The sequence below is a fragment of the Terrapene carolina genome, unplaced genomic scaffold (assembly GCF_002925995.2).
Source record: "Terrapene carolina triunguis isolate 2854851 unplaced genomic scaffold, T_m_triunguis-2.0 Scaffold53, whole genome shotgun sequence".
NCBI lineage: Eukaryota > Metazoa > Chordata > Testudines > Emydidae > Terrapene > Terrapene triunguis.
The window spans coordinates 8,641,825-8,668,878 of record NW_020664404.1 but is presented as its reverse complement, the minus strand read 5'-3'; the positions used below and the strand labels follow the sequence as shown (position 1 = coordinate 8,668,878).

The following is a 27,054-nucleotide window of genomic DNA, read 5'->3' as shown; positions in this document are numbered from 1 at the left end:
GTCCCTATAAAATCAGGACATCTGGTCACCCTACAAGGGGGGGAGGAGGATGGTCTTTTGGTTAATGTGCAACTCTGGGAACCCGGACGCTTGTTTCCTGTCTCTGCCCTTGACTTGTGTGTGACCTTGGGCCAGTCTCATCCTTTACTTTCTCTCTGTCTAAATCGGGGACGATGCTGCCTTGCTTCATGGGGCTGTAACTGAATTCATGAGGGTTTGTAAAGAGCTGTGAGGGCCCCATGAGGAAGGGGCTAGAGAAGGACAAAGGGTCATTTTTTATTCATTTATTATTTATGCTCTTGTCATCCACCCTGTTATTATGTTGTCATCCACCCTAAGCCTGTGATTCCAATCAGATTAGCGCCTCACTCTACGTGGGAAAACTGCAGAGCCCTGCATTCCTGGTGCTCGGCATGGGGTTTGTAAGTGTGTAGTGGGGTACACGCAGAGGCATAGGCAGATGTGCAAGTGTAGGTACAGGCAAAGAGTACAGCCCCTTCTTTCTCTCACACACACACCGTTGTCACACGTGTTTTAATAGTGCAGATTGTATTTGGAATGCACAGGTTCTCTCCTAGACCTGCCCCTTATTTATTATGGGTATTGCAGAAGCACCTAGCAGCCCCAGGCAGGAACCAGGCGCTCACTGTGCTAGGGGTTGTATAAACGCAGAACAAAACAAGGGGCTCCCCCACCTCCCCTCACCCCAGCACCTTCCCCTCCCCCTTCCACCACCACTGTCACTGGGCCCCAAGCGAGGACGCCCCACGCGCCACGTGGTGCTCCTGGCTTCCGAATGGGCGTGTCGCGGAGCCAGCAGAGACGTGGCTATGCTAATCGACGCGGGCCAGTGGCGAATGGCTGTGTGCAGGAGGCGGAGCCGCCGGGCTCTCCCCCTGGTACGTAGCGTGCGCCGCCGGTGCCTTGCAGCCTGCGCGGGCCCGTGCGGAGCTGGGAACGGGCCGGGCTCGAGCGCACAGCGCCGCGGGGCCAAGCCGGCAGGTGAGGGCCGGGATCGGGGCCGGACTGCGGGCGGCGCCCAGCGCCGTGGCCCCGGGGGCTGCAGCTCGGGCGGTGAGGTCAGGGCCGCGTGGCTAGGGGTCAAGGCGCTGGAGGCGTGCTGAGCACGGGGGGTCGGGGCACTGTGGGGTGCTGGGCAGAGGGTGGTGCAGGGATCGGGGGTGCTGGGCAGAGGGGGTGCTGGGTGGGGGGAGTCAGGGCACTGGGGGTGCTGGGTAGAGGGGATGGGGCAGGGGGTGCTGGGCAGACGGGGTGGGAGTAGGAGGTCGGGGTTACTGGGTAGATGGGGTGCTGGGTGGGGGGAGTCAGAGCACTAGGGGTTGCTGGGCAGAGGGGGTGGGGGGCATGGGGTGCTGGATGGGGGGGAGTCAGGGCACTAGGGGTTGCTGGGCAGAGGGGGTGGGGGGACAGGGGTTGCTGGGCAGAGGGGGTGCTGGATGGGGGGGAGTCAGGGCACATGGGGGTGCTGGGTAGAGGGGGTAGGGGGTGTCTGAGGATCCGCAGGTCCTGGTCAGCAGCAGAGGTGAGGGCTGCAGGACTTGTGGGTGAGTTTGCAGGGTCTAGGCTCCAGGAGAACTGGGGGTTGGCAGAGGGGGGGGATGTGTGAACTGGGTGTGATGGTACAGCAGAGTTGGGATGCTAGTGCCCAGCTGCTGTGATGGGCATTGGCTCTGGGTCCCTGGGGCACCGGAGTGACACCAGGGCAGGTGCTGAGGGCACTAGGACTTGGGCAGTATCAGGGTGGCAGTGAGTGGGTGGTCTGCCTGTGGGAGCTGTGGGGCAAGTGGAGAGGACCCTGGCTGTGGAGTATCAGTGGTATCTGGGGGTATGACAACAGGGAGCTTAGCACCAAGGAGATGGCAGGGCACTGAGTAGATAGAGGGAGTGCAGAGAAGCCAGGTGAGGGGGGAAAGAAAGACTTTGTTGTGGGTGGGGAAGGGGGCTTTGCTGGGCCTTGGGAGTGGAAGAGGTAGTGGCATCTTTGAGAGGGGGTAAGAGAGGCAGAGGGCTTGGAGAACAGCTGATATCAAGGCCTGGGCAGGGGCATGTAGGGAGCAGAGGTAATTTGTGGACATTCATTTGCCTGAAGGGACACTGCAGGACAGGCAGGGACACGCTTGGGGAGAGCAGTGAAACTGGTGGGCTGTTCACAGTATGCATTTATGCCTAATGGGTGCCAGGAATAAATTCCCCCTGGAGGACTGGATGCTGCTAGAAGCCAGATATTGCACTGGAGGGGCTGCTCTTCTCTTCTTATTTGACAATCCCAGGAGGTACCCTAGCTCCAGGTAATGCTCCAATTTTTGGCCAAGACTGCAGTCCTCACATAGAGCACATGTGCTACTCACAGCTCTGGGAGGGAGGCGGAGGGTCAGAAATCTTGGTTTCTATCCTGGTCCTACTATTGACCCCCTCTTTGGGCTTGTGCAAGTCACTTACTCTCTGTGTCTCACAGAAGGAGATAGGGTTACTTCACAGGTGGATTGAGAGCTGCTGGGTGGAATCTGCACAGCCTATTGGTAGAAATGCTTTAATCACTCAGACCGTTCCGTTGTGTTTAAATATTTCCCTGTCACAACTTTCCCTGCTTTGCCACTTGGCCCTTGTGGCATTGGGCTGAGGCTGGAGAACGGGGAAAATGGTTAGAAATAGAAGTGAAACTGGCTTCTCCCTTATCTCTTGCTGAGCTGGGGGAAATGCAGAAAACTGACTAATAGCATAAATGCTGTGAGGTCAGTTTCCCTTTCAAATGCCCATCAGTTCTAATCACCAGGTGTGTTACTAGTAGTGTGGACTTCTTGTTTGTTTGGTTTTTTTTCTTTAAACATGATTTTTAACCTGCTCTCCTCCCTTGTTTGTGAATTGCTGTGATATCTGTAGATGCAAAGCAATACGCAAGGCAAAGGGCAGCTGGTATGCAATTCAGTCCTTGCCTTCTGTGGGGAGACTGCCAACAAGAGGGTTAATTATTGCCCCTGGTGGCAATGATTTTTGCTGTCTGGACACTTTCCTATGGGGAACTAGACTTAGACGCACCATCCCATTCCATGTATGACTGTCCGTTTTGAAAGAGAAGGCATGTAGGCCAGATTTAGACAGCCAAGAACCACTTAGATGGGCACACCTATTCCCAGTAGGTGGTAACGGGGATACCATTACAAGGCCAAATGCTGTACTGGTGTGAGCAGGCACAATTCTGGTGACGTCAGTGGAGTTGTTTCTGCTTGCACTGTTGGCCTGTCGTGCATGTGGTGTAAGATTGTGGCGTATTGCGCACCCCTTTATGGTTGCAGTGAGCGAAAGTGTGGGGAGAGAATGTGCTTTAGAGGGTTGAGAAACATGCCTGCAGTGAGAGAGGAGAGGGGAATGCTAACGCTGGTACTACAGCAATGATGCTTCCCTTTCCATCCACGCTCTGGGAGGAGAAGGGGGTTAAAAACATGAGTGTTGAAGGGGCTGAATAGTCTGGAGAAGCCTGAGCTTAAAGCATGAAGGGAGTGGTTAGGCATATGGAAAATGTGCCCTTTTGACCTTGTTTCAGTAAAAGCTGCAATGACTTCTCTTGTCCCCTCTGCTGGAGGTTTCAAATGCCGTTCATGTTGACACAGCCAGTGTCTTGGGGCTGTTTCTGGAACGTGGGTTGGGTTGGGTGGGTTATGAAGAGGGGCGATGCTGAGACATCCCAGGATCTTTGTCAGAGGATTGCAAGCTGATGGGTAGCACCTTACTGGTGAGCAGAAAGGGGAAGGTAGCATGATGTAACACACCATATGCTTTTAACTCTTTCTAATTTGCCTATGTTTGAACAAATAACACAAATGCTTGAAAATAATAACTTTCTCACATCAGGGTGTCTTCTTGCCCTGGGAAATGTTGGTTCTCCCTCTAGCTGAAATTAACATGTTACTTCCAGGCTTGTGTTCAAGTATCACAATAATGTGTAATACTTCGCATTTCCATTGCACATTCAAAGAATTAGATACACTTTAAGGACTAGGGTCTATCCCTAGCTCTGCTCCTGACTCACTGTCTCCCTTGGGCAGGTCGTTTTCCTGCTCTGTAAGATGCGGTTAATGACGAATTCACAGGATCCTGGTTTTGAGTCCTCTACTCACTGTGTTTCCTCCTGACATTCAAACATTCTGGGGTTTGAGAGCAGCAGAGCCAAAGGTGGGGAGGGAGACAAGGGCGAAATATTGCTCTCTTCGATTCCAAGTAGGTCAAACGTTGCTGCTTTTGACTGTGTCATTTCCCAGGTGTTGGGGCTGAGCCATCAACAGGTGCTTGGGGGCTAGATCTGACCTGATTGGGACTCAGGCCTGCCACCCCCTCTGGTTAAAAGTAACGCTGCAAATCTCCTTTCGAATGAAAACCCAGCAGACTTTACACCTGTATCAAGAATGTTCCTGGTCAGAGGGCTCAGTGAGCTGACAGAGAGGCTAATGGGTGTTGAATCAAACAGAGGATACCTCAGGAGGTCAATCTCTGGTGGGGGTGGAGAATTCTAACATGAGATGGAACAGGCAGGATGCCAGCCAGTCTAGCTGCAGATTTCTGAATGTGTGAGAGAGGCGGGGAGGTGGTGGTTTTCCACTAGTGTGAGGTGTCTCTTGTAATCATTGCACGTGGGCAGCTGGACTGCTCCTGTTTCCAGCGAGCACTGGAAATTCCTCCCCCTCCTCTGTTCAGAAAGGGATGCTCCAGACTCGCGGCTTCTTTTCTTTCCAGGCTATTGCCCTGTACTGTTAGTCTCCCCTGTTCTCAGGCTTTCATCGCCTTTCCTTCCTGAGAGGCCCGCTATCCTGTCCTGTCTCTTCTCTAAATGACACTGGTGGCTCCAAAAAAAATGAAGTAGTGAATAGGGGACAGGTGGGGATTGATTCCTCCAAGCATAGGGAAATAAATCTTGAAAGACATCCTCCATGCGTTTCTTTAGCACCTTTCACTCAGCAGCATGGGAGTAGATGTCTAGCGACATGCAGGATCTGCACTATAGAACTCTTCCTGCATGTTGTATCATCACTTTTCCTGCATGCTCTGGACCACGTTTCCTGCATGCACCAGGGACGCCAGGCATGCTGCTGCCAGTCTGAAAGGGTCCCTAGAAGAAACTTCTGCAGTCTCCCAGTGCAGCAAAAATGGCTGCAAAGCAACATGGGGTTCTTCTGACTGGGGGTTTGCAACATTCTGAGTGCTACACGTTGTGTAGTCATGATCTAGGAAATGCTGACAAAGGACAAGAGGCACCATGAGGGTGTGATGGGGAATCTCCTTGTGATTAGATCCAATCTGTGGGCCCAGTATACGATCAACTGAGAATGCCTTTGCTAGCTGGAGAAGCTTCTGAACCTTTAAAAGAAATGAAGAAAAAACACCCTGCTCCCCAGTGCCAGTGAGGTTCAGACTGAGCTCCTGGAGATCTAACCCTTTGTAATTCTTGTAGTGCTAGTGAAATGTGCTGGCTGCCATCCCTGGAAAGTGAACTATCCACAGGGCAGGCACAACATGCGGCTCACCATCCCCTACCAATGCGGTTCAGCTCCATTCAGGAGGAACTTCCTTTAGGGAAGCGAGGAGCTTGCTCCCCGTGGCCCATTCCATCCTTGGTCTCTTCCAAGATTGCCAGCAGGGGCGTGACAGTGACTTGTGGAACTGACACCAGTCCACCAGCTCTTTCCAGGTCGGCCATTGAACAGGTGTCAGGGGAATGAGTTTTGAACACTAACAGCGTGGTCTGGTTTTGAACTGCCAACTTCAGAGTGAGACTGAATCCTGTCACCAATCCTCTTTTGCCATTGCAGCCCCATGTAAACCCTCGTAATGTACTATGACAGGTCTCTCTCTCTGGCTGCTCTTGCATTGTTGTGCTCAACTCTGCAGTGGTTATGGGGTATGTTCTTTCACAAAGAAGACCAGGCACTTTAGTTTTACTGCGAGGTAAATTTTTCCAGTGGTCAGCTGTGGGTGGGGTCGGGTGGGGTTTCCCGACTGTTTACGTGCTTGGTGTGTGTTGTGTTTTTACCTTGGGACAGCCCACACGTATTAATCATCCTAAGGTAAAAAACACACCACCGTTACCACTGAAGACAGGACCCAAGCCACATGTATTGCTTAGCAGGCATCTTTTTAAACTCTAAAGCTCTGACATATGTGAGAGCAGTGCTGTAACTTTTACTGAATTGAATAGTCATTCTTGTTCCACGCTTGCACCTCAGGATACAGAGCTGGCAGAGAGAAATTTGGGAGTGGTGTGATCTTAGTGACATGCTCATAGTTTCCATGAATTCCAGCAGCTCAGACTTCTGGGAAGATGTTTTTGTGTGTATGTGGTGTTAGTTAAAAATTTCTTCTGCAGTCAGTATAATGCACTTACTGTATTTACTGAGCAGATGACTTAGGTTGTCAGTTTTAAGCAAGGCAGGAGGTGGTTAATAGGCTGTATATTTGACCCGGAGCTGTTTAAATATATTTTATCTGGAAAAGGGGGTTGGACAGAGAGGTGGCTGCATTTGCAGTGGAGACAAACATTCGCGGGTTAGCTAGAACTAAAGGATTATGAGGAACGTCAGAGGGACCTAACAACATGGTATCAAATGAAATTCACTGCAGGTATGCTGGAAGCAACAACTTGAGTTACTCCTACATGTTGATGGGGGGGTTCTCACCAACAGTCACCATTCAGGGAAACAAACCTGGGTGTCATTGTGGGCAGCTCAGAGAGGAAGTGTTTAAGGATTAGACATCCCTGTGAATGAGGATATCATCTGCAGTTACAGTAGTTAGGATAGAAATGTGTAAGGGGTAAAAGTCTTCACGCCTGTGGGTACCAGGCAGCCACTAACTGCTGGTGATCAAGAAGAAAATTCCTATGGGCAGGTTATTGCAGGGTTTTGCACTCTTGTCATTATGGCACTGTGCATTTGGACCATTGATGTGATCTGCTCTGACAATTTCTGTGTTCTATGGTGACTGGCTTAGTATGGGTTGGGGGGATGGAAATAGCTGGTAAACTGAGTGCTGGGAAGGGGGGGAGACAAGAAACCTGAGGCTATTCTTCCCTTCTCACCTAGCTGCCAAGCCCATCTAAAAAGACAGAGGGGTAGCAGCTGTGTCACACTCCATCCTCCCAAGGACGAGTATGTGGTCCGGCTGGGCTGTACCTTTTAACCTCAATCTCCTGTCTGTGTGCTGCAGACCTTTACCAGGCCTTGTCCCCAGTCCTTTAAAGCAGCAAGGAGCTCTGAGACAGGGTGGGAGCAAGGGGTGGGTCCTGCAGTCTTGAGGGGGATTGGCGGAAGTGTTTGTGTCCCTGGCACGTCCTGAAATCTGCGCTGCACTGTTTCCAGATGCATTGCCTTTCTCCGGATTTGGGAGGGGAGGGGTTAAATCGGCAAAGCATCCCCCCCTAAGCCCTTGCTAAAACCTCCCCGGCCAATTCCCTCTCAAGGAATTCCTGGTGCTTTTTAAAAAACAAAGATTTCAAAGTTGCAGTAAGCTCTTGAGACTGTGAGAATGTCGATCCCTTTTTAATAAGAAAGCGGTGGATGTGGCATAACAACACCATTGGGCGCCTGAGTTTGGTTTGCTTTGATTAGCCTTGACTTGGCCACAACAGAACCTCTGCTTCTCCCACCCAGCCCCAGTCAATGTGAGGGGCTGGGAGAACCGCTCCTTGCAGAGCACACCCGTCAGGAGAGGCCTTGCCAGTCCAAATATGGCTCTGGCCAATGAGCCAAACTTTTATTTTCAGAACATTTGCTTGGGTAGGGTCCAAAAACGCCTTAGATTAACTTCTAGAGGAGACCAAAGTCTGTAACACGTCAGCAAAGGTTTGTTTTGAATATGGCTGTGGGCCTAGTGAACAGGAGCACAGACCGAATTCCCCTCTAGGTCATAGATGGGGGGGGGGTGTGTGTGTGTGAGAGAGCAGAGCAACAAACGTCAGTGTCTTAAGTCAATGAAATGCTGGTGTGACACCCTTCAGGCATAGGGCATGTTGCACCTGCATCCCACCCACAGCAGGAGCAGCTACCACAAGGGGAGGGGAAGGGGAAGGGAGATCAGTCCCCCTGGCCTATTCCATCCTGGCCTCTCTGATCTTTGCCCCCAGACTCATTTCACAGAGAGCACTAAACAGCCGCCAGGAGGGAGCGACTTTGAATCCCTGCCAGCCTGGGCTGAATACAAACCACCTCCAAGGCCCCATAGTGAATTACACACCCCTTCGCCTTGCAGTAATCTCTGTGTCAAAGTATCAGTGTGTGTCAATCTTTAATGCACTTATTCTCACCACACCTGTGTGTGGCAGGGGAGTGGTGTTATCCCTGTTTTACAGATGAGGAACTGATGTACAGAGAGGCTAAGTGACTTTCCCAGGGTCACACAGGACATCTGTGCCAGAGCTGGGAATTGAACATAGATCTTTGGAGTCCCAGTCTTGTCCACTTCACCATCCTTCTCTTGGGCAGTTGAAGTAGTTTATGGAAGCCCAGAGTCCTGAAAATAACTATGCCCACAGCAGGGACTCAAAGTAGCTTTTCCTCAGGCTTAGTGGCTAAGATACCCCACTTGCTAAAATACTGGGCACCAGCTGGGGATGTGCTGCTACTCCTGTACCAAAGTCTGCTTCAGCAGCGTATGGCCTGAGATCTGGGGAGAAATCTGGCAAGGCCTAAGCGAAGAACGTAAACCATACTGAAGTGTGCAGATGACCTTCCTGGAGAGAGAGTCCAACATTCCCTGGCACCCAAGGTTTTTTCCCTGATAAGGTCTCAGCAGCACAATGTGTCAATGTTCCTGTGTCCCAGAGACACAACTTTCCCCTCCCATGGAAACAGTCCAACTCTGCAGTGCTTATCGGAATTGCAAGCCGTAGCCTCGTTCCTGGACTGCAGCAAGAAGCCCCGTCCGTGCAAGTGTCTTCCATTTCTCAGCCTTGTGGATTTATATGGAGGCTTAATTATCTGTTCTGTGCTGGATGCCATAATGCGCCTCCTGTTGCCGTGCTGGGGAATGGGGGGGAGGAATGTTTTTTCCTGACTCCAGCTGGCCATGAACCCAGCTGCACAGAAATAGCTGGAGTAGCCACCTGAAGCCTTCCCATGGGTGCCAGGTGGCTTTACCTTGGAGAGATTTGCCATGCAGAGCACAGCGGGTGAAATTCTGGCCCCACTGAAGACAGTGCTGCCACTGCCATTTAACTGGGCCACTGTTTCACCCAACGCACTGTGGTGACTTCACTGGACACATGAAACATTACCCTACAGTAAGGCAGTCTGTAAGCCTGTTTATTAGAATAGGTAGGAGAAGTCCTAGATCAGCTCCTGTGCATGGTCTGGTGACTGTCCTGGCAGTTAAAGGACACTGGTATTGGTCAGTAATATTTATAATGGTATTTTTTAATAAGAGCCTGGAAGGGATTTTGACCCTCATGCTTCAGGGCTTCAGCTTGTCTCAAGGTATGAGGGGTCAGGAGGAAACATCCTCTGATGGCAGATAATTCCATAACTGCCTTCTACAAGGTTCTTGCATCATCCTCTGAATCAGCTGGTACTGGCCAGTTCCAGAGACAGGATGCCAGGCTAGATGGGAGCACAGGTTTGATCCAGCCTGGCAATTCCTGTGTTCTTATGTAAGGCCGCCCTCTTTGTGCCTCAGGGTATATTGTGTGGCAGATCTGGTGCTGCCCAATGTTGTAGCTCTGTACAGTTTTATTGATTTCTTTTATATAAAAGATTATCTGTCAAGGGCCAGGTAAATATAAATACTGTGACAGACCCAGACCAGTGGGGTACAGGAGTCTGGTAGAGGGCAAATATACTGGTCACTGGATGAGCAGTTTTCTGTTCCCTGAGTGACCAGAGAAGGGGCTGCACTAGAGTAATCAGGAACCTGCTAGAACCAGTTAAGGCAGGCAGGCTAATTAGGACACCTGGAGCCAATTAAGAAGAAGCTGCTAGAATCAATTAAGGCAGGCTAATCAGGGCTCCTGGGTTTTAAAAGGAGCTCACTTCAGTTTGTGGTGCGAGTGTGAGGAGCTGGGAGCAAGAGGCGCAAGGAGCTGAGAGTGAGAGGGAGTGCTGCTGGAGGACTGAGGAGCACAAGTGTTGCCAGACACCAGGAGGAAAGTCCTGTGGTGAGAATAAGGAAGGTGTTTGGAGGAGGCCATGGGGAAGTAGCCCAGGGAGTTGTAGCTGTCATGCAGCTGTTACGGGAGGCACTATAGACAGCTGCAGTCTACAGGGCCCTGGGCTGGAACCCGGAGTAGAGGGCGGGCCCGGGTTCCTCCCAATTGACCTGGACTGTGGGTTCTTCCAGAGGGGAAGGTCTCTGGGCTATTCCCCAACCCACATGGTGAATCTCTGAGGCAAGAAAATCTGCCAATAAGCGCAGGACCCATCAAGATAGAGGAGGAACTTTGTCACAATACATATATGCCTCTGCCTGGGGAAGAGGACACTGGGATATGGTTCAACTTACAATTAGCAGCATGGTTAAAATATAACATAATGGACACCTCTTATTGCTTAGGCCCTCGAGCTGCTGCATGCTTCTCCTGGGCTCCCAGACAGCTCAGAATGACTCACTACAGCCTAGCACCCAGGTTTCTACAAAGCTGCACATGCTGATCGCTGTGCTGTCGTCTGCGTGCCTCCTGTCTGAATGTGGGTGTGGGATTTGTGTGAGTTAGGCTGGAAGCCCGTGGAGCAGGGGCCTTGTCTTGAGTGTGCGAAGCCTGCACTGGGGTCACTCTAGGCCCTGGATAGGCCATCAGGGTAACTGACCATATGGGGAGAGGTGTGGTCATAGGGGCCCAGGTCTAAAGCCGTCATCTCTGAAGGCTTTGAGCAGTGGTTGTAACTTAGAAGATACAGAGGAAAGAGAGGGGTGAATAAAACCAGGTGTGGTGCAGCTTTCAGGCCTGGAACGCTGCACTCAGCTAACACCCTGGCTGTGGTGCCCGTCCGTCTACGCAGAGCCCCAGCTGGGACCTGGGGGCAGTAGGCGGGTACAAATTCTCCCCCTGCACCCTCTGTGGGTCTGTGTGGAGGGGGCCTTCTGGCGCTCGGTGTCCGAAGGAAGCGAAAGCTGCCGCAGCCAGCTGCCAATTCCTTGGCCTGGCCCCTTCACGGGAAGTTTCCCAAACCTCTGATCCGGCTGCTATGTCGAGGCTGCCGTGTTCAGCCTCCGGGCACTGCGGGGACTGGGGCGATGTTTGCGCCAGGGCAGTGGTGGCTGCTGGCGTGCGGGCTGTGCTCCGGAGAACTCTGCAGTCTTGGAGGAGGCGTGTTTCGTGGGCTGTCTCCCCCAGGGCACTGTAGACATGAGCGTCCCCTGGAACACTCCGCTGCATTACTGCAGTGGCTCTGCTGGCCTGGTGTGCTGAGAGCCTGACAGCCTCGGTGCTCTGGCGCGAGAAGATAAGAGGTGGGGGAAACAGCCTGCACCTGGCCCATCCCATGTGTTGCAGAAGCACAGAGCCGTGTGATGGGTCTGGGACGAATGCCTTTCAGCAGGCAGCCTTAGCCATGCATGTAGACAAAACCCTTCGCTCCTCGGTAGCTCCTGGCTCACTGTCCCGTCCCCTGGGCAGAGTGTTGTGGCAGCAGGAGAGCAGCATGTAACGCTATGGTCCTCCCGCTGCAACCTCCATCCTCCCTTCACACTGCCTCTCCCCCTTCCAGGGACTCTGAGCTCCGCTGCCCGTGAGCGTTCAGCGTGCCCTGCTTGCCGGCGCCTGTTCCAGGTTACTCCAGCGTGTCTCTGGACCGGACTAAGGTGAGTGCCCTGCGTCGGGGGAACGCTGCTGTGAGCATGGCTGGGGTTCTCCCAAGCAGGCGAATACCTGTGTGGTTCTGGCAGCGGATGCTCTGGGGCTTCTCCATTCATTCATGACACCATGCCTCTCGAGGTCTGCTGTCGGGGTGGGGGGTGAGTGAGGCAGTGTGGCCCTGTCTCCCACTCAGGGCTCGGTCCGTGCTGCTGGGCTGGAGAGATGGACAGTCCTCTTCCACCTCTGAATCCCTTTAGTGAGGCAGCGCTGTCTGGCCTCCCAAGGACAATTCCCGCGTCTGACGGAGAGTCCTTCTGTGGCTTGGGGCAAGTCATGCCTCTCTCTGCCTCAGTTTCCCCACAGGCCAAACATTGGCGGTAATCCTGACCGCCTCGTGTCATGGGGGTGAATGTTTCTGTATGTGCTGGATATCACCGTCCCGGGGAGAGGGGTGCCAGCCAGGGAGCACTGTGTGGCTGCATGAGCAGCTGAGAAGCTGCTAGGCACAAACCCAGCACAGTGGCCAGTAGAGACTGAAGTGGTGGCTAGTGGCACCGTTGCCAGGCCTGAGAGTTTGGAAATTACCTCCCAAGACTGATCCGCAACCTGAAATGCGCATCGACCCCATTCCCGGCTCCTGGAGCTCCCAGCTGCTGTGAGAAGCACTGTGTCCCCTGGGGCTTGCGTGTGCTGCCACCCCCTCATCTGACCTCACGGCATGCCGGACCCCTCCATTAACGTTCCTGCCCATCTGCGTGGATGTTGGTTTTCTCCCTTAAAAAATGTTGACCTGACTTAACCTTCCTGGAGTCACTCGACAGCAGCCCTGCAGCCTCTCACTCTCTCCCACTCCGCTCCAGCTCCTCACATGCCGCAGTTCAGCAAGCAGAGCCTTTCCTGGCAGGCCTTGCAGCTGTGACCCTTCGGGAACGGGCCACGTGGCAGAGCTCCTTTCCTGGCAGTGTCTGCCTGTTTCGCCCTGTGAAATTCCTACATGGTGCAATCGCTGGTATTTAGTAGAGCTGCCATGGACCTGGAGTCCTGATCTGGGTACAGACCAGGGGGGAAGACTCCAGGTACCTTTCCTCTGCCAGAGGGATCGGTGCTTTCGCTACTAACCATGGCAAGTGTTGGAGTTCTGTTCCAGACTGAATCACTGTCCCTGGGCAGGTGAGGGAGCGCCTGGCAGCGTGGCTGTCAGGCTAACAGCTGGACGCCTGCAGGTGGCATGGGGTTCAGTGATGTTCAGTTGCAAAGGGAATCTGCTGCCCCCTGCAGGGCACACTGCCATACCTTCACAGGGCGTAGGAAGGCCTGTGTCATCCTCACCGCTGGGTGCATGTTATCTTGTGTGGGGAAGTCGAATAAAGGATAGGACAGCTGGAAGGACGGGGCCTAACCCAGCCAGGCCGAGGTGCTGGAACAATTTGTATAGTGGGGGTGCCGTATAGAATGGAAACCACTTCAAGCCAGGGGGTGCAGCAGCACCCCTAGTTCCAGCCCCTGTGCAGCCAGGCATGCTCACTGGAGTGGGTCTGACCCAACGAGGTGCTGGCTGCATGCTTTAGCACCTAGGCTGTCTGTGCCCTTTCAGTCCAGCAGCCAGTGGCTGGTGTTGGACACAGAGACCGTTGCAAGGAGCTGTCTGGAGTGATTCCCTTAGTGCTCAGGGCCGCAGGGAACACTAAAGTTAACCACAACGCCTGTCTCCTTTTGCAGGATCGCCTGGTCACCATGATCCTGGGTTTGAGTCCCCGACACCCCCTCCTGGTGATGCTCTGCCTCCTGGGCATCTCCTGCCAGGTGCGGGGTGGCACGGACGCCTCGCCGCAGCCCGCCGTCACTGCAGCTTCCTTCCTGCAGGATCTCCTGCGCCGGTACGGCGAGAGCGACGTGCTGACCCTGCAGCAGCTCAAGGCCCTGCTGAATCGCCTCGATGTGGGGGTGGGGCACGAGAACATCTCCCGATCGGAGCCGCAGCGCAGGAACCTCTCCCGGGTAATGTGAATTCCTGTGTGTCCCCCTCTGCAGTGCCCCAGGAGGGACAGCCCGAGCCGCTGCCGCCCCGCCCCTCGTAAACACAGTGTGGGGTCACCAGGCCACTGGCTAAGCTTGTCTGGAATGGATGATCAGATGGGCCATGTTCTCTGCAGGGATACTCCTTGGGCTCACGTGGGCCCTGTGTCACCCATGCAGGGAATCTGCTTGAGCTCCACTCTGGAGACAGTTGCTTCCCCTGCTATATTGGCTTGCTCCCCTCGCTGTCCCAGCTGCTGTGCATTGTGTTCGGTGTTCGGCTCCTAGGGAGCCAGCTGGTTAAGTTGGGCAAAAGGTGTGTGTGGGGGGGAAATCCTGGCCCTTGTGGGTGGAGGAATCCATTACAGGCCAAGCAGAACTGCTGTGATGGTGGGAGATGGGATATTGCCTCTGAGTGGAGAGAATTCTCAGGGAAGGGGGAGAAAAACAGCCCCTGCAGCTAGGTGGTTTGTGGGACCATTAGACCTGCAGAGGGAGCTAGGGCCTCACATGCAATGGGATAGGCCCGAGTCCAATGAGCGGCTGCTGTGTGTGCATTGCGCCAGGAGGGGAAGGTGTTAGCAGGGGGAGGAGGGAGAGGATGCAATCAAGGAGCCCTCCGGGGATGCCCATGTTACCAAGCCAGACAGTAGAGCACACCCATGAGATGCTCAAGGTCTCTCTTTCCCCATGCCAGTGTTTCAGCTCCTCCGAGCTCTTTGCCGCCCACAACCTGAGCGAAGGGTCCCATGTTGGCCCGAGCAAGTTCCAGGAGTTCTGCCCGACCATCCTGCAGCAGCTGGAGTCTCGGGCGTGCACGGCAGAGAACCTAGAGAACGAGGAGAATGAGCAGACGGAGGAGGGGAAGCCCAGCTCGGCGGAAGGTGAATGGATAGCCAGGGGGCACAGAGAGGGGACCGGGACCTGCTTTAGCTTTAAAGGCATTGCTGAAGTGTGAGCTTTCCGAGCGCACCTCTCGAGTGCAGGGCATAGATACTTTTTCTAGCCCTCACTGCAGAAACGGGGTGTATTCTGGGCTAAATGTAATAGCGCCTGTTCATAACCCTTCTCCTTCCCAGCCTGCCAGGGCAAGCCATGGCCTCAGACCTGCAGCAGGAGCGACACACTGGCGCTGTGCAGTGCATCCAGAGCTCTGTCTTTGGCTGACAGCAATTAGAAAACGGCGCTAGCCTGCCCAGAAAGAGAGGAAGCATGGGATGGAGGGAATGGAATCATGGGATTTTTGGGAGTTTGACTCCCAAGTCCCAGAATTCCACTAGCTTCGCTATACATCCCACAATGTGCAGCAAGAAAAATCCCAGAATGCACTTGGCGATGCAAAGGAGCATGGGATACCCACCTGGAACGCCACACGCTTAGCGTGCACCACGCCCGCCGTATGTGCACAATGATGTGAATTGAAACAGCACCGCTGTCCCACGTGCATGCTGTTAGTGCAACTTACATGCCGCGCACCAGCTAGTGCGTGTCAGCCCAGTGTGAACTAATTCCCCACATAGACAGGCCCTTTGTTACACAGGGGAGTTGTGGGGACAGAGATCCTAGGCAGCGGGGGTCTCTTTTTTTTACATTAAACCACAGCTTTCCAACAGGTAGCCCTTTGAAGGTGCTTTCTGAGTTGAATGTGGAATTGGGCTGGCAGTTGTGATGGGGCTGCTTGTTAGGTGCAAGCCCAATTCATGATAGATGGCAGAGTGCAGGGGAAGGGTAGTCTGAGTCGCCATCCCCCAGTGTTATGTTACAGAAAGTCACATCAAATGCCCCCACATCTCCGTTTTCCCATCTTTAATCTGTGTGGCAATCCTTACCCGCCTCCCAGGAGGCTTGCCTGAGATTGCAGTGCTTTGAGATGAAAGATGCTGTCAGAATGCACTGTACAGCTATTAAGCCTGTCCTCTTAGTGATGGCTTTGGGGCAGTTGTTTGGAAGCAGAGGGACTCCAGTAAAATCACCCCTCCACACTTGCGTATGCAAGACTGGATTTTCTGTCTTTCCTTAAGTCATTGCAAAGACTTTTCATGGTCGGCGGGGAGACACATTTCTCTTGTGACAACCTTGGAAAGTGAACTTTCCAGGGGTAGCTTGGAATCTTGATGGCTTTTCCCCAGTGTAATTTTCTTGCAGATTCCATGGAAAACGCGGAGGCACTAGTGTTTGCAGCCTGTTGAATCCGCCCTCGCCTTCCCTACCAATGGCACTGCAGGGCAGAGAGAGCGAGCAGTAATTGGACCATAGACAATGCAGAGTGTAGAATTTGCTGCTGGGATATGTGACTTTAGTTCCCAGAGCAGTCAGCGCTCTCTTGCTCCGTAGTTATAGCAGAGGCAGTGCTGTCTATCAGTGAGACAGTAGTGATTGATTACCTGTGTTTGTGCCTGCTACCCCAGCCACACGCACTCACTCACATTCTCTCTCACACTTGTTCCAGGTTAATACAGCTCAGCAGGGCCTGTTTTTTATCTTTCACTATCTGATCTGGTTGCAGGTTAATAAATAACAGGGATTTCTATAGCCCCTTTCATCCAAAGCACATTACAAACTGTTTACATGAATTGCATTTTGCACACCCCTGAAACCGCTGCCACCTCTGAGTGGACCCCGGCAGCTGTCTCAATAGCCACACAGCAGCGCTGTGGGACAGACTAAAGAATAGCACACCATCCATCACGCGGCAGTTACGGGAGAGTTCAGGGAAGCAGCATGCAGTTGCTCAGATTAGAATTTCCCATGGATGCCAGGGTGCTGGTGGTTTGTATTGTTGTAGTGCCTCGGAGCCCAGCCATGAACCCCGTTGTGCTAGGCGCTGTGCAAACACTGCCCCAAAGGAGCTTATCAAAATAGAGTCCTAGGTTAACTTTCCAAAAGTGCCACGGGACCTGTAACAATCAAAAGTGGCCCAGGCCTCCGGGACAATAGCGCCCCCTATTGGAACACACAGTTATTGTCTCAGGAACTCCTTGTTAGACCATCTCTGATGCCTGCGATTCTCCCCCCTGCTCACAGGCATTCCTGGCTCTGGCTCACTTTTTCCAGCCTGTTAATGGGCTACAACTGAGCGCATGGCCTGGAGCATAATTACTCCCAGTGCCCTTTAAAGTAATTCAGAGACATGGAGACGCATTAACCAGGTTTATTTCCACACCCTCTCCCCGTCCTGTAACTGTCCCACCGTTAAAGTATCCCAAGCAGCACAGAGGATGGGAGTGATTCTCGGTCACAACAAGGCCCCCTCCTCAGTGAGGCCTGACTCCCCTGGCCTTCCCTGCCCAGCTGTATCCAGAGCTGCTGGCGTCTGCCCCTCCCCACCCCCAAAGAGCCTTGGTAATCCAACCCTCATTTCTTCTTGTTCCGCAGTGTGGGGCTTTGGCTTTCTCAGTGTGTCACTGATTAACCTGGCCTCCCTCCTTGGAGTCTTCATCGTGCCCTGCACCAACAAGGGCTTTTTCCGACGGGTCCTCACTTATTTCATCGCGCTCTCCATCGGGACGCTGTTCTCTAATGCGCTCTTCCAGATGATCCCAGAGGTGCAGTAGAACACACCCTGCCCTTCTCTCTGTCTCTCAAGGGGCTGACTCTCCCGCTGGCCTTTACAGCCCAGCCCCTGCCAAACATTTCTCCATTGCCAAGGCTGAGGGAAACTTCTCTTCCATGCTGGCTTCCTGCCAGTGACTTTCCAGGTCCTTCCTGCTCCTCTGAGCACCAGGAAACCTCACATGGTCTCTTCAGTGTTAACGTTTGGTGTTCAGGCAGCATGGGGAGCCCTGTGCCATCCTAGCTTGCTTCCTCCTTCCTTCCTGTGGGGTTGCCTGCAGCCTCTCTGAGAACAGCAATATCCTGTAGTTGCAGTGCAGCTGGCAGGGATCCTAAGTCTGGAGGGAGGGAGAAGATAGCTCCCTCCCCCATGTGACTCCTGCTGGGTGGTCACACAGCCCCTTTCCTCCCCCCAGTTGTAGTGGTTGGAAATATGGGTGGTCCTAGCTCCAGTGAGATCTCTCTTCTCGTGGAACAGATTGTAGTAATAAAGATCTCTTGCTCTTTGTGTTCCTGTTAGCATTTGGTAGCCAAAGGGGAGACTTCCCAAAGCCTGCCTGTGATGAGTGACACTAAGCATAGACCAAGTATATGCAAGTACATCAGGCAGTGTCTGGGAGCTTTAAGAGGACAGGGCACTCCTGTGCTGGGTTGGCAGCAGCTGTGCTGCGTCAGCGTTGGTCTAATGGGCAGAGCCTGGTGTAGGGGCGTTCCTGGGGCTCATAAGAAGGGTGTGTGGAAGGAAGGAAGGAACAGAGGGTAAAAATGCACAGAAGGAATTGAAGAAACCCCTCCTGCCGGGGATCCCAGCTTTCTCCTGGCTCCCGGCCTTGCTGATTAAAGGCGGCAGAGCCCCTGGAAAGATCGATGCAAAGTGAGGTTTCCTGGTGCCCTGATGGGTTTCTCAGATACATTACAAACTAATTTTTGTTTTAATTGCACAATTCTGGAGCTAAATAAATATTCCCATGTGCTTTACAATCAGGTGTTGGAAACACACACATTCCTCCAGCATCCTGCTTTCTGGCAGCAGGATTTTCTGAGCAGAGTCTAGGTGCTTAGGGACTTCAAATCCATTCAGATCCTCAAACTTTCAGCCTAGAAGTCATGGAATTAAAATAAAATCTCAGCTTCTCACTGGAGTCATCCTCCCACCGTGATCCCAGGGCTGCTTTGCATTCAGCATGTGTGCGCGCATTGTACTGCCCTGAAGAAGACAGGGTATCTAATTGTTAATTACCCTTCCTTGCCAGTGCTCCAGAGTGCTCCAGAGTGCAGGATCTCTTGGCTGTTTCAGTCAGCCGCCTGCTGGCAAGCAGAGAGAGTTGGGGACAGCAGGTTTGGTGCTTGTTTCTCTCAGCCCCTCGCAAGCTAAAACAAAGCTAGTACGTTTCATGTTGGGTCTCCCAGGCTTGGTGGACTCAACCTAACTCCCAGTATTCCTGCATATCCCATGCTGGCAAGGGCTGTTACCACATCTCTAAACCAGAGTCTGATGGAGCTCCTTGTTTGTGGGACTTGGGGAGGTATTTTTCAGCTCCAGAACTGTAACTTTATTGTATTTTTTTTCTCTTAAAAACCAAACAGATCAGTAATAAAGATCTCTTGCTCTTTATTTCCTGATCTGATGGGAACTAAAATGATGGCGTACACTCCACCCCCATGGGACGCACGTTGCAGGAGAACTCGCACGGCATGGAACGTAAACGCAGGTTAATCCATTAGGCTGGAAGGGCCTCGTACAGCCCAGGCAGAGCGCTTGGCCTCTCTGATGTTGTCTGGTGCTCAGATACTCCAGTGATGAGTGCACTAGGCATGCACAGGGTGAATAGGCTCTGCTGTGCAATGAGGGTGGAGTGTACGAGATGCTGGCTGTAAACCTGAAGTGCTCCATAAGATGCTGGAACTCTGACACGTCTTCCCCCCCCCCCCATTAAAGGGGCCTTATGCCCTTGGGAATGGCATGTGCCCACTGGGAGCCTGACAAGGTCACCGGGAAAGTGAATCTGTTTTGGGAGTAGAACCCTGATTTTATTTCTCTCTTCAAAATACACTTCACTTCCACCTGCCACAAGCTAACCTCCATTCTTGGAGTGTTTATTGTAAAGTAAGAGCCTTGTTAGGGTGAGGAATTTCAGTCCTTCACTCAAACCCCTGCTTCCCCAAGGAGAGAATCCATCCTCTCGTCAGTCTGTGATGCAGTTAGTCACAGCAGCTGCATCCTGCAGTGTGGGCTGCAGGGCCAGCTCCGCTGATTCACATTCCCTGTAGCGTTACAGCCGCGATCCTGCCCTCCCCAAAGGGGCCAGCGTGTCAGAGTTCCGGAGCCATCTCGTACCAGGTTTGCTTCTGGCCTCCCTGAACCAATTCCAGATTGATATGAAATCACTAATGAATGTCCCCTTTTCTCCTCCCTTCCCCCCCTCCCTCTCTCTCTGGTGTGGATTCACTTCTTTGCTGTCCTGTGTTGATTTCCCTGGACTCTCCTGCCCTCTGTGGTGTAACTGGGGTGGGGTTGGCACGCACGCTGCAGTCTGGGGTTACGGTTTCCTCTGCGTGACCGTCATCTCCCTCTGCTCCCTGGTGGGAGCCAGCGTGGTGCCCTTCATGAAGAAGACCTTTTACAAGCGGCTGCTCCTCTACTTCATAGCTCTGGCGATTGGAACTCTCTACTCCAATGCCCTCTTCCAGCTCATCCCCGAGGTATGGTGAGGGCCTTTGGGCCTGTCGTGTGTGTGTGTGTGTGTCGTCTGTCTGTCTGTGCTGGTTTGAGGAGAAGCCGGTGGAACTTGATGAGAAACATGAGTGACTGTTGCAGGGAGACAAAGATATGGTCAGACCTGGTCTGTGTCTGGTGCTGGAAATATTTAAGGCCCATCAGCAAGGCTAAATTCTGCTGTATGACTGTGTTAAGCTCCTAGCTGCATTGCCATTGACTGTGTGACCATGGACAAGTCACTTTCACCTCACCTTTCAGGCCTGTGTGCTCAATGGCCCTGATGGTATTTACTTACCTGCCAGGATGAGGTGTCTGGCCATAGTCTAACACTGCTCAGAGGACTTCAAAGCCTTAGGGTACATCCACACTACGGAGACTGTACAGGTACAGCTATGGCTCCATAGCTATGCTGGCATAACCCCATATCTTAGAAGCAGGCTGCACCAAGAGAAGGGGTTTTTCCATTGCTGTAGGAAGACCATCTCTCTGAGCTATAGTTGCTGTGTTTTAAAAAAAGCATTTGTCCATCGGCCTACCTACGTCCACCGTGGGGATTAGGTCAGCATAGCTGTAGGTGGTTGTTGTTGTTTTTTTCCTCACACCTGAGCTATGGCAACCTAACTTTTAAGTGTAGACCAGGCCTTAGCCATTCTCAGGCCATATAAAGAAAGTGGCTTTGATGTGTGAACAAAGCCAGGCTTGACTGGGTCACTTTTATGGTAGAGAGCAGATGGGGTGGAAAGAAGACTCCATGTTGAGGGGAATCTTAGCTGCCTGTTGGTGCCACTCGCGTCCCTTATATAAGGCTCAGTGTTCGTGCTGGCCGAGAGTGGACACGCTCCAGGCTATAGTCTCACTGGTGAGTTCATTGTGAGAAGTGGTTTAGACAGTCTAGGTTTTGAGATAAAAGGGTCCCCAAGCCCATGTGCTAGAACTTGCCGAAAACACCACCTATGCACACAAGAAATGAATAAGCTGAGAAAAGTGGAGTGTTACTGTCCAGAAAACCCCTACTCAGGTGCCTGATAAGTGATTGTTGGTGCAGTTGCTTCTCCTGATTCTGTGTTCAAAAGGAGAGGTCAGCTAAAGATGTTTTCTGGGAGTGGGCTTGCTAATACAAGAGATTTGATTGGCCCACCTGCCTGTGTTTATATTCACACCTGACTTGTGAGAGGAGGGACAGTGAATTTAAAAACCAATAGATTTAAAGCAAAGGCATTTTATAATTAACCTGTGGAACTCGCAGCCACAGGATATCAAGATGAGTAGCTGAGTGAGATTTATAGAGGTATTAGACACTTTAGATTAATGTGAGTAGGATCTGCAGTGGCACTGTGAGATAAAAATGAGATGGGCTAACAGTTCTCATGCATCAGGGCATGAGCTGATTACGTCTGGGGTCGGGAAGACATTCCCTTCTAGCATGCAGTAGTATTGCACAATTAGGTGTGCTAAGCCTTTCCCTGAAGCATTCATTGGGGGAGAAAAGACTAACTGAAGTGCTGTTCTGCTGTCCCTGTACTGAGAGCTCCTAGAGACAAGGGTAGGGGAGACAAGGGATGCTGCTGGAGTTCATGGTTCTCAAACCTTTCTCTGTTGCCCCTTGTCTTCAGGCCTTTGGATTCAACCCTAAGGAGGATTATTATGTCTCCAAATCTGCAGTGGTCTTTGGGGGCTTTTACTTGTTCTTCTTCACAGAGAAAATCCTGAAGATGCTTCTCAAGCAGAAAGATCAGGTGAGGTTGAGCTAGTCCCATGGGGGAGCGGGTTAGGCATTCCCAGATGGTATCGCTGCCAGAAAGGTGCTTCCCAGTGGGCTTACTCGGATGCAGTTTTCAAACAGGTGCACTCTGGAAAGGCTGCCTGCTTTACTGACTCTTAAATACTGTGTGAAGAGAAAAGCTTAGATCCGGGGTGGCCAACCTGAGCCTGAAAAGGAGCCAGAATTTACCAATGTACATTGCCAAAGAGCCACAGTAATACGTCAGCAGCCCCCCAGCAGTTCCCACCACCCCGCTCCCAGCGCCTCCCGCCCACCGACAGCCCCGCCGATCAGCACCTCCCGATCAGCTGTTTCGTGGCGTGCAGGAGGCTTGGGGGGAAGGAGCGAGGGCATGGCAGGCTTGGGAGGGGGCAGGAAGGGGTGGAGTGGGGGCAGGGCCTGTGGCAGAGCCAGGGGTTGAGCAGTGAGCACCCCCCAGCACGTTGGAAAGTTGGCGCCTGTAGCTCCAGCCCCGGAGCCAGTCCGTATACAAGGAGCCGCATATTAACTTCTGAAGAGCCGTACGTGGCTCCGGAGTCACAGGTTGGCCACCCCTGGCTTAGATCTTTGTATAACAAACAATGGTTCCCTTTTTACATTTAGGGGAGGGTGATATTTTTGACAGAAAAGGGGGAAGTAAGAGACAGTTGGGCATGATGCTGTATGTTTCTTCCTTCTCCTGATCCACCCCAAAAGCTGTCACATGCCATCCCAGAAGTAGCTGTAGTGACTTGTGCGTGTGTGTAGTTTGTACAGTCGGTTAGCAGAGGTGGAAGTGCTCTGGGATGAAAGATGCTATGAAAATGTACAATCACAATGTTGGGTTTTAATAACCAAAGAGACTCTAGTTTCCTAGTGGTTTTAGTCAGCTTCAGCATCGCTGTCTCTGCCAGGTTTCCTGTTCTAGCTTGTGGGCAAGCTAAAATAATCAGCATGCCCCAGGCGTTTGAGCCGGAAATGTACAAGTGACTGCATGCACCCATGCTGCATGTGGCTAAAGCCTGTAAATCTCTGTATCCTTCCAGCACCATCATGGGCACAGCCACTACAGCCCTGAGACCCTCCCCTCCAAGAAGGACCAGGAGGAAGGGGTCACTGAAAAACTGCAGAATGGGGACATGGATCATATGATCCCTCACAGAACCAGTGAGCTAGAGTGCAAGAACCCATCTGTGGATGAGAAGGTCATTGTGGGCTCTCTGTCTGTCCAGGTTAGTGCTTCTCTTCCCTGGGATTGTTACCAGTTACAGCTGTTGATTGGAGGCGTTGGCTTAGTCTGCAGAGATGGGCATGACACTGGGCAGCGCAGTAAGACAAATGGAGTTGTCCGCAGTATGGTGTGGGTTGGTGACCCAGCCAGTGGGGTTCACATGTGACTTTGGGTGCTCCCTTGCAGGACCTGCAGGCTTCCCAAAGTGCGTGCTACTGGCTGAAGGGGGTGCGATACTCTGACATTGGCACGCTGGCCTGGATGATCACCCTGAGTGACGGGCTCCACAACTTCATCGACGGCCTGGCCATCGGTGCCTCCTTCACCGTGTCTGTCTTCCAAGGGATCAGCACCTCCGTGGCCATCCTCTGCGAGGAGTTCCCCCACGAGCTGGGTACGTGGCTCTTCAGCTGGGCACCCTAACTGCGTTTGGTCCCCAGCCAGCCAAATATTTAAGCATGTGCTTAAGTCCTTAAGGAAAGCGTGAAAGCACTGGTTTAACTTGAACCTATTTCACCATTTTCTTTCAACCGTCAACAAAATGTACCAACTGTGCGTGTGGTGGAGGGCGGTATGTGAAACCAGGGGAGGAATGCTGCTGAATCACATTGTATAATCTGTTCTGAAAACCAGGGGTGTTTGTGATTAAATGTAGATGGTGAGACAGCTGGTAAAACATCTGTTTTGTGTTTGAGTGTCGAGAGTTATACGTGGAAGTAGATGTAGACCTTGGGCACCTGGTGAATCGGCGAGTCCGTCAGTGTAGCAAAGTTTTGGTTCCTTTGCGTGAGGGTGTCCTTGTTCTTGCAGTTAACTGCCTTGATGGGGCTTGACACAAGATAGCTTCTTGAGCAGTGTAGTGCAGTGGATAGGGCACTGCTCTGAGGCTTAGGAGGACCTGGGTTCTATTCCTGCCTTTACTGCCAGCTCGCTATGTGACCTTAGACCAGTCACTTCCCCTCTTTTTACTTCTGTTTCCCCAGGTGTAAATCAGGATAATGATACCCTACTTTTTTTTTTTTTTAAGCACTTTGAGGTCTATGGATGAAGATGCTCTATAAGAGCAAGGCATTATTATTAATTTTATGTAAGGCCTTGATTCAGCAAGAGGGTTGAGCATTGAAGCATTTGAAGAGTCCCGTTGACTTTGACTTCAGTGGGGGTACTCACATGCCTCAAGTTATGCACGTGCTTAAGCACCTCAGTGAGTAGGGGGCCTAATTGCTGAGTGCTGTTCTCCAGTGGGATGCTGCATTTGGACAGGAGTTTGCTGATGAATCCATCCCATAGATGGTCATGTGTAGCTGTCTGTCTCCTCCTCCCCTTACATTTTCCTCCCTTTTGCAGGTGACTTCGTCATCCTGCTAAACGCCGGAATGACAATCCAGCAGGCGCTCTTCTTCAACTTCATCTCGGCCTGCTGCTGCTACCTAGGATTGGCCTTTGGGATCCTGGCCGGCAGCCACTTCTCTGCCAACTGGATCTTTGCTCTGGCTGGTGGGATGTTCCTCTACATTGCGTTGGCTGATATGGTAAATCCCAAACCAACAGTAACGGAGGGCTGCTGGCTAGGGGATCGGAGCATTGCAGGGTTGTTGTTTTCCTGCAGTGACCACTGCCCAATGAGCACTGATGAGCCAGGGTCAGGATTATTGTTGCACTGCAAAGCTTCGAGGATGCAGAGTTCTGGGAGTTAAGAGGACTTGCCTAACAGCAACGCTCTGCAACATCATGTGCGGTACACCAGGATTCCCGCCTGACTTTTCACAGTGAGGCCTCTGGGTGATTTTGAGGTGGGGTATTGACTGGCCTGTGTAAGTCAGGAGTATCTGCAACCCTGGGTACGGAGGGGAGAATGGTGACAATATCGCGTACAGAAGGATGGTTATTCCCTCGTGCCCACCAAATGGAGGGTGTGTAACTAGCCTATAGCCAGACCACTTTGAGCTGTAAATTTATCCGATCTTAGCCTAGCAGGGTTGGACAGGGTCAGATCAAGAACACTTGGCCTTGATTGTGAACAGCTCTATATAAATTAATGCCTAATAATAGATGTGGGGGATACAGCGCTGGGATCTGCAGGTGCAAATTCGCAGGGAGCCTGGAGGGTGGAGAATTTCCACGACTGAAACGTTCCAATTCTTTTCTCAGTTCCCGGAGATGAATGAAGTGAGCCAGGAGGACGAGCGGAACGGCAGTGCCTTGATTGCCTTTGCTATCCAGAACGCAGGGCTGCTGACCGGATTCATTATCATGCTGCTGCTCACCATGTTCTCAGGCCAGATCCAGATAGGGTAGGGACGGGCCTGGTTTGATTGGGCTTTCCCACGTCGGACTGCATACGGACTGACGGCACCTGTATGAGACATCAGCGTTGCAAAAGCACTACAGAAAAGAGGCATTTTTTTTAAAACTATCCCATAGACTTTGTATCGTTTATTTCAGGGGGGCTGATGAAGCTCCTTGCCCTAGATCTATAGTGACCCAAGGACCTGTATCCAGTGTAGCGTCCCTTCCTCTACTCTCCTTGCATCAAAGGGACTCCTGGGAAGGACGTGTGAGAGGATCAGGAGAATGGACTCTCTGGCTGCATCGTCCCCTTCGGAGAGCTCCAACCATGGACATTACTTCTTTCCTTCCTCTTCGGGTGGCTGCGGATGGGGGATGGATGTGGTGTCGGCGCTGGACGGGAGGCCACTTTACCAAGGCAGATGCTGTGCTTGAGGCTTGTACTAGTCCATCCCTCGTACTCCATCCCTCCATGGGCAATGGAAATGTGAGGCATAGGAACAGCCGTGGGTCCCAGGACAGCCCCAGTATTTACATGCGTTACCTGTAGCCTCCAATGCTCCGGTTGTGCAGGTAGCCGGTGTTTCTCTTTAGCATGGGGAGCATGCCTGCCTTTTGGACCTAAATATGGAGTCGAGACCTGTTCGAGAGCGGCTCTTTCCTCCAAAAGCTTCACTTGCCAGCATCTCTGCAGTGTGCGCTGGGCTGGAGGAAAGGGGCGGAGTGTGAAAGCGAGATGAAGAGGTCTGGGAAGGTCGCACAGGGAGAGGGATGAGCAAGAACGTATCCTGCTGCTGTGCTGGAATGATCCTTTCCTGGCACAGGTAGTGGATACTGAACTGGGCAGGCAGCCTTGGTTTCCCTGCTCTCCTAGTCACAGCTGTTGCTGCTCTTGTCTCTTCCCACTGGCTGCACGGGCAACACTGAAGATACCAGGGCAGAAGAAGTGTTTGACATGCAGTCAGACTGGCTTCGGGGGGGGCGAGGGGGGAGTTTAATGAACTATACAGTTGCATCTGGTGGTCAGAATTACTGTAATGGACACTTCTGGGTGGCTTCCAGGAGGTAGAACAGCCAAACACCGCTGCCTCTTGCAGGAGTCCCTCCACAAAGAGGAAAAGTGCTTAGATCCCTCCATCCTAACTCGGGACACTTTGAGAGCAGAGGGAGCGGAGCCGTGAAGCGCAGATGCTGCAGGATCTCACCATTGCAAGGGAAGAGCATGGCAGCTGCAGTCAGACCAGGGCGGTGTGGAACACAAGTCCTGGTGCCAGTTTCTCAGGCCTTCCTGCGAGAGCGATCCTTACACTGTGACCAGGTTCACTTGGAATTGGACATCTGGTTTTAAACACTGACACTGCTGAGTTTCAAGGTTTTTTAAAAATACTGTACGTTTCTTCAGGGCACAGGGTCCCAGGAACACAGGCTGTGGAACTGGAACCCAGCTCTGGGTAGCAGTAGGAGCTGGGAAGGGAGTTAAAGGCATTTCAGAGCTCTGCTTCTGGGCTAGCTTTCCTCCGATTCACTAGGTGAACCGACTTATTGTTAATGTTTGGTCCCTTCAGCTTGGGCAGGGAATGAGGTTCCAGACTCTGCCTCCCATGGTTGTGAATTTATGGCTGCTGACTAACAGAAGTTCCTGCCTCTGCTACTAGCTTGTTGGGTGACCTTGGGCTAGTCGCTTCCCCTCCCCCCCCCTTTCTGTGCCTCCA

General features: G+C 52.4%; 1 protein-coding gene across 3 annotated transcripts; it reads left to right on the top strand.

Annotated features, from left to right (window-relative positions):
* The first annotated feature begins 2,033 nt into the window (after nt 1-2,033).
* SLC39A14 (solute carrier family 39 member 14) lies at nt 2,034-27,054 on the top strand. Of its 3 annotated transcripts, none has more exons than XM_029913126.1 (10): nt 2,034-2,309; nt 11,706-11,799; nt 13,514-13,792; nt 14,508-14,694; nt 19,896-20,065; nt 21,695-21,817; nt 22,869-23,054; nt 23,240-23,447; nt 24,401-24,585; nt 25,205-27,054. In XM_029913126.1, exons 3-10 carry the CDS (start codon nt 13,529-13,531, stop codon nt 25,349-25,351), a joined length of 1,470 nt encoding a protein of 489 aa, XP_029768986.1. In that variant the 5' UTR covers nt 2,034-2,309; nt 11,706-11,799; nt 13,514-13,528; the 3' UTR covers nt 25,352-27,054. The 3 variants fall into 3 exon arrangements, with proteins under 3 accessions (XP_029768986.1, XP_026513759.1, XP_029768989.1); XM_026657974.2 differs by lacking the exon at nt 19,896-20,065 and adding an exon at nt 17,186-17,355; XM_029913129.1 differs by lacking the exon at nt 2,034-2,309 and adding an exon at nt 6,056-6,630.

Coding starts and splice junctions, on each gene's coding strand:
- SLC39A14 (XM_029913126.1), top strand. CDS start 13,529: ATGATCCTGGGTTTGAGTCCCCGACACCCCCTCCTGGTGATGCTCTGC. Junction 13,793..14,507: donor AGCGCAGGAACCTCTCCCGG/GTAATGTGAATT, acceptor TCCCCATGCCAG/TGTTTCAGCTCCTCCGAGCT. Junction 23,055..23,239: donor TGGGCTCTCTGTCTGTCCAG/GTTAGTGCTTCT, acceptor GCTCCCTTGCAG/GACCTGCAGGCTTCCCAAAG.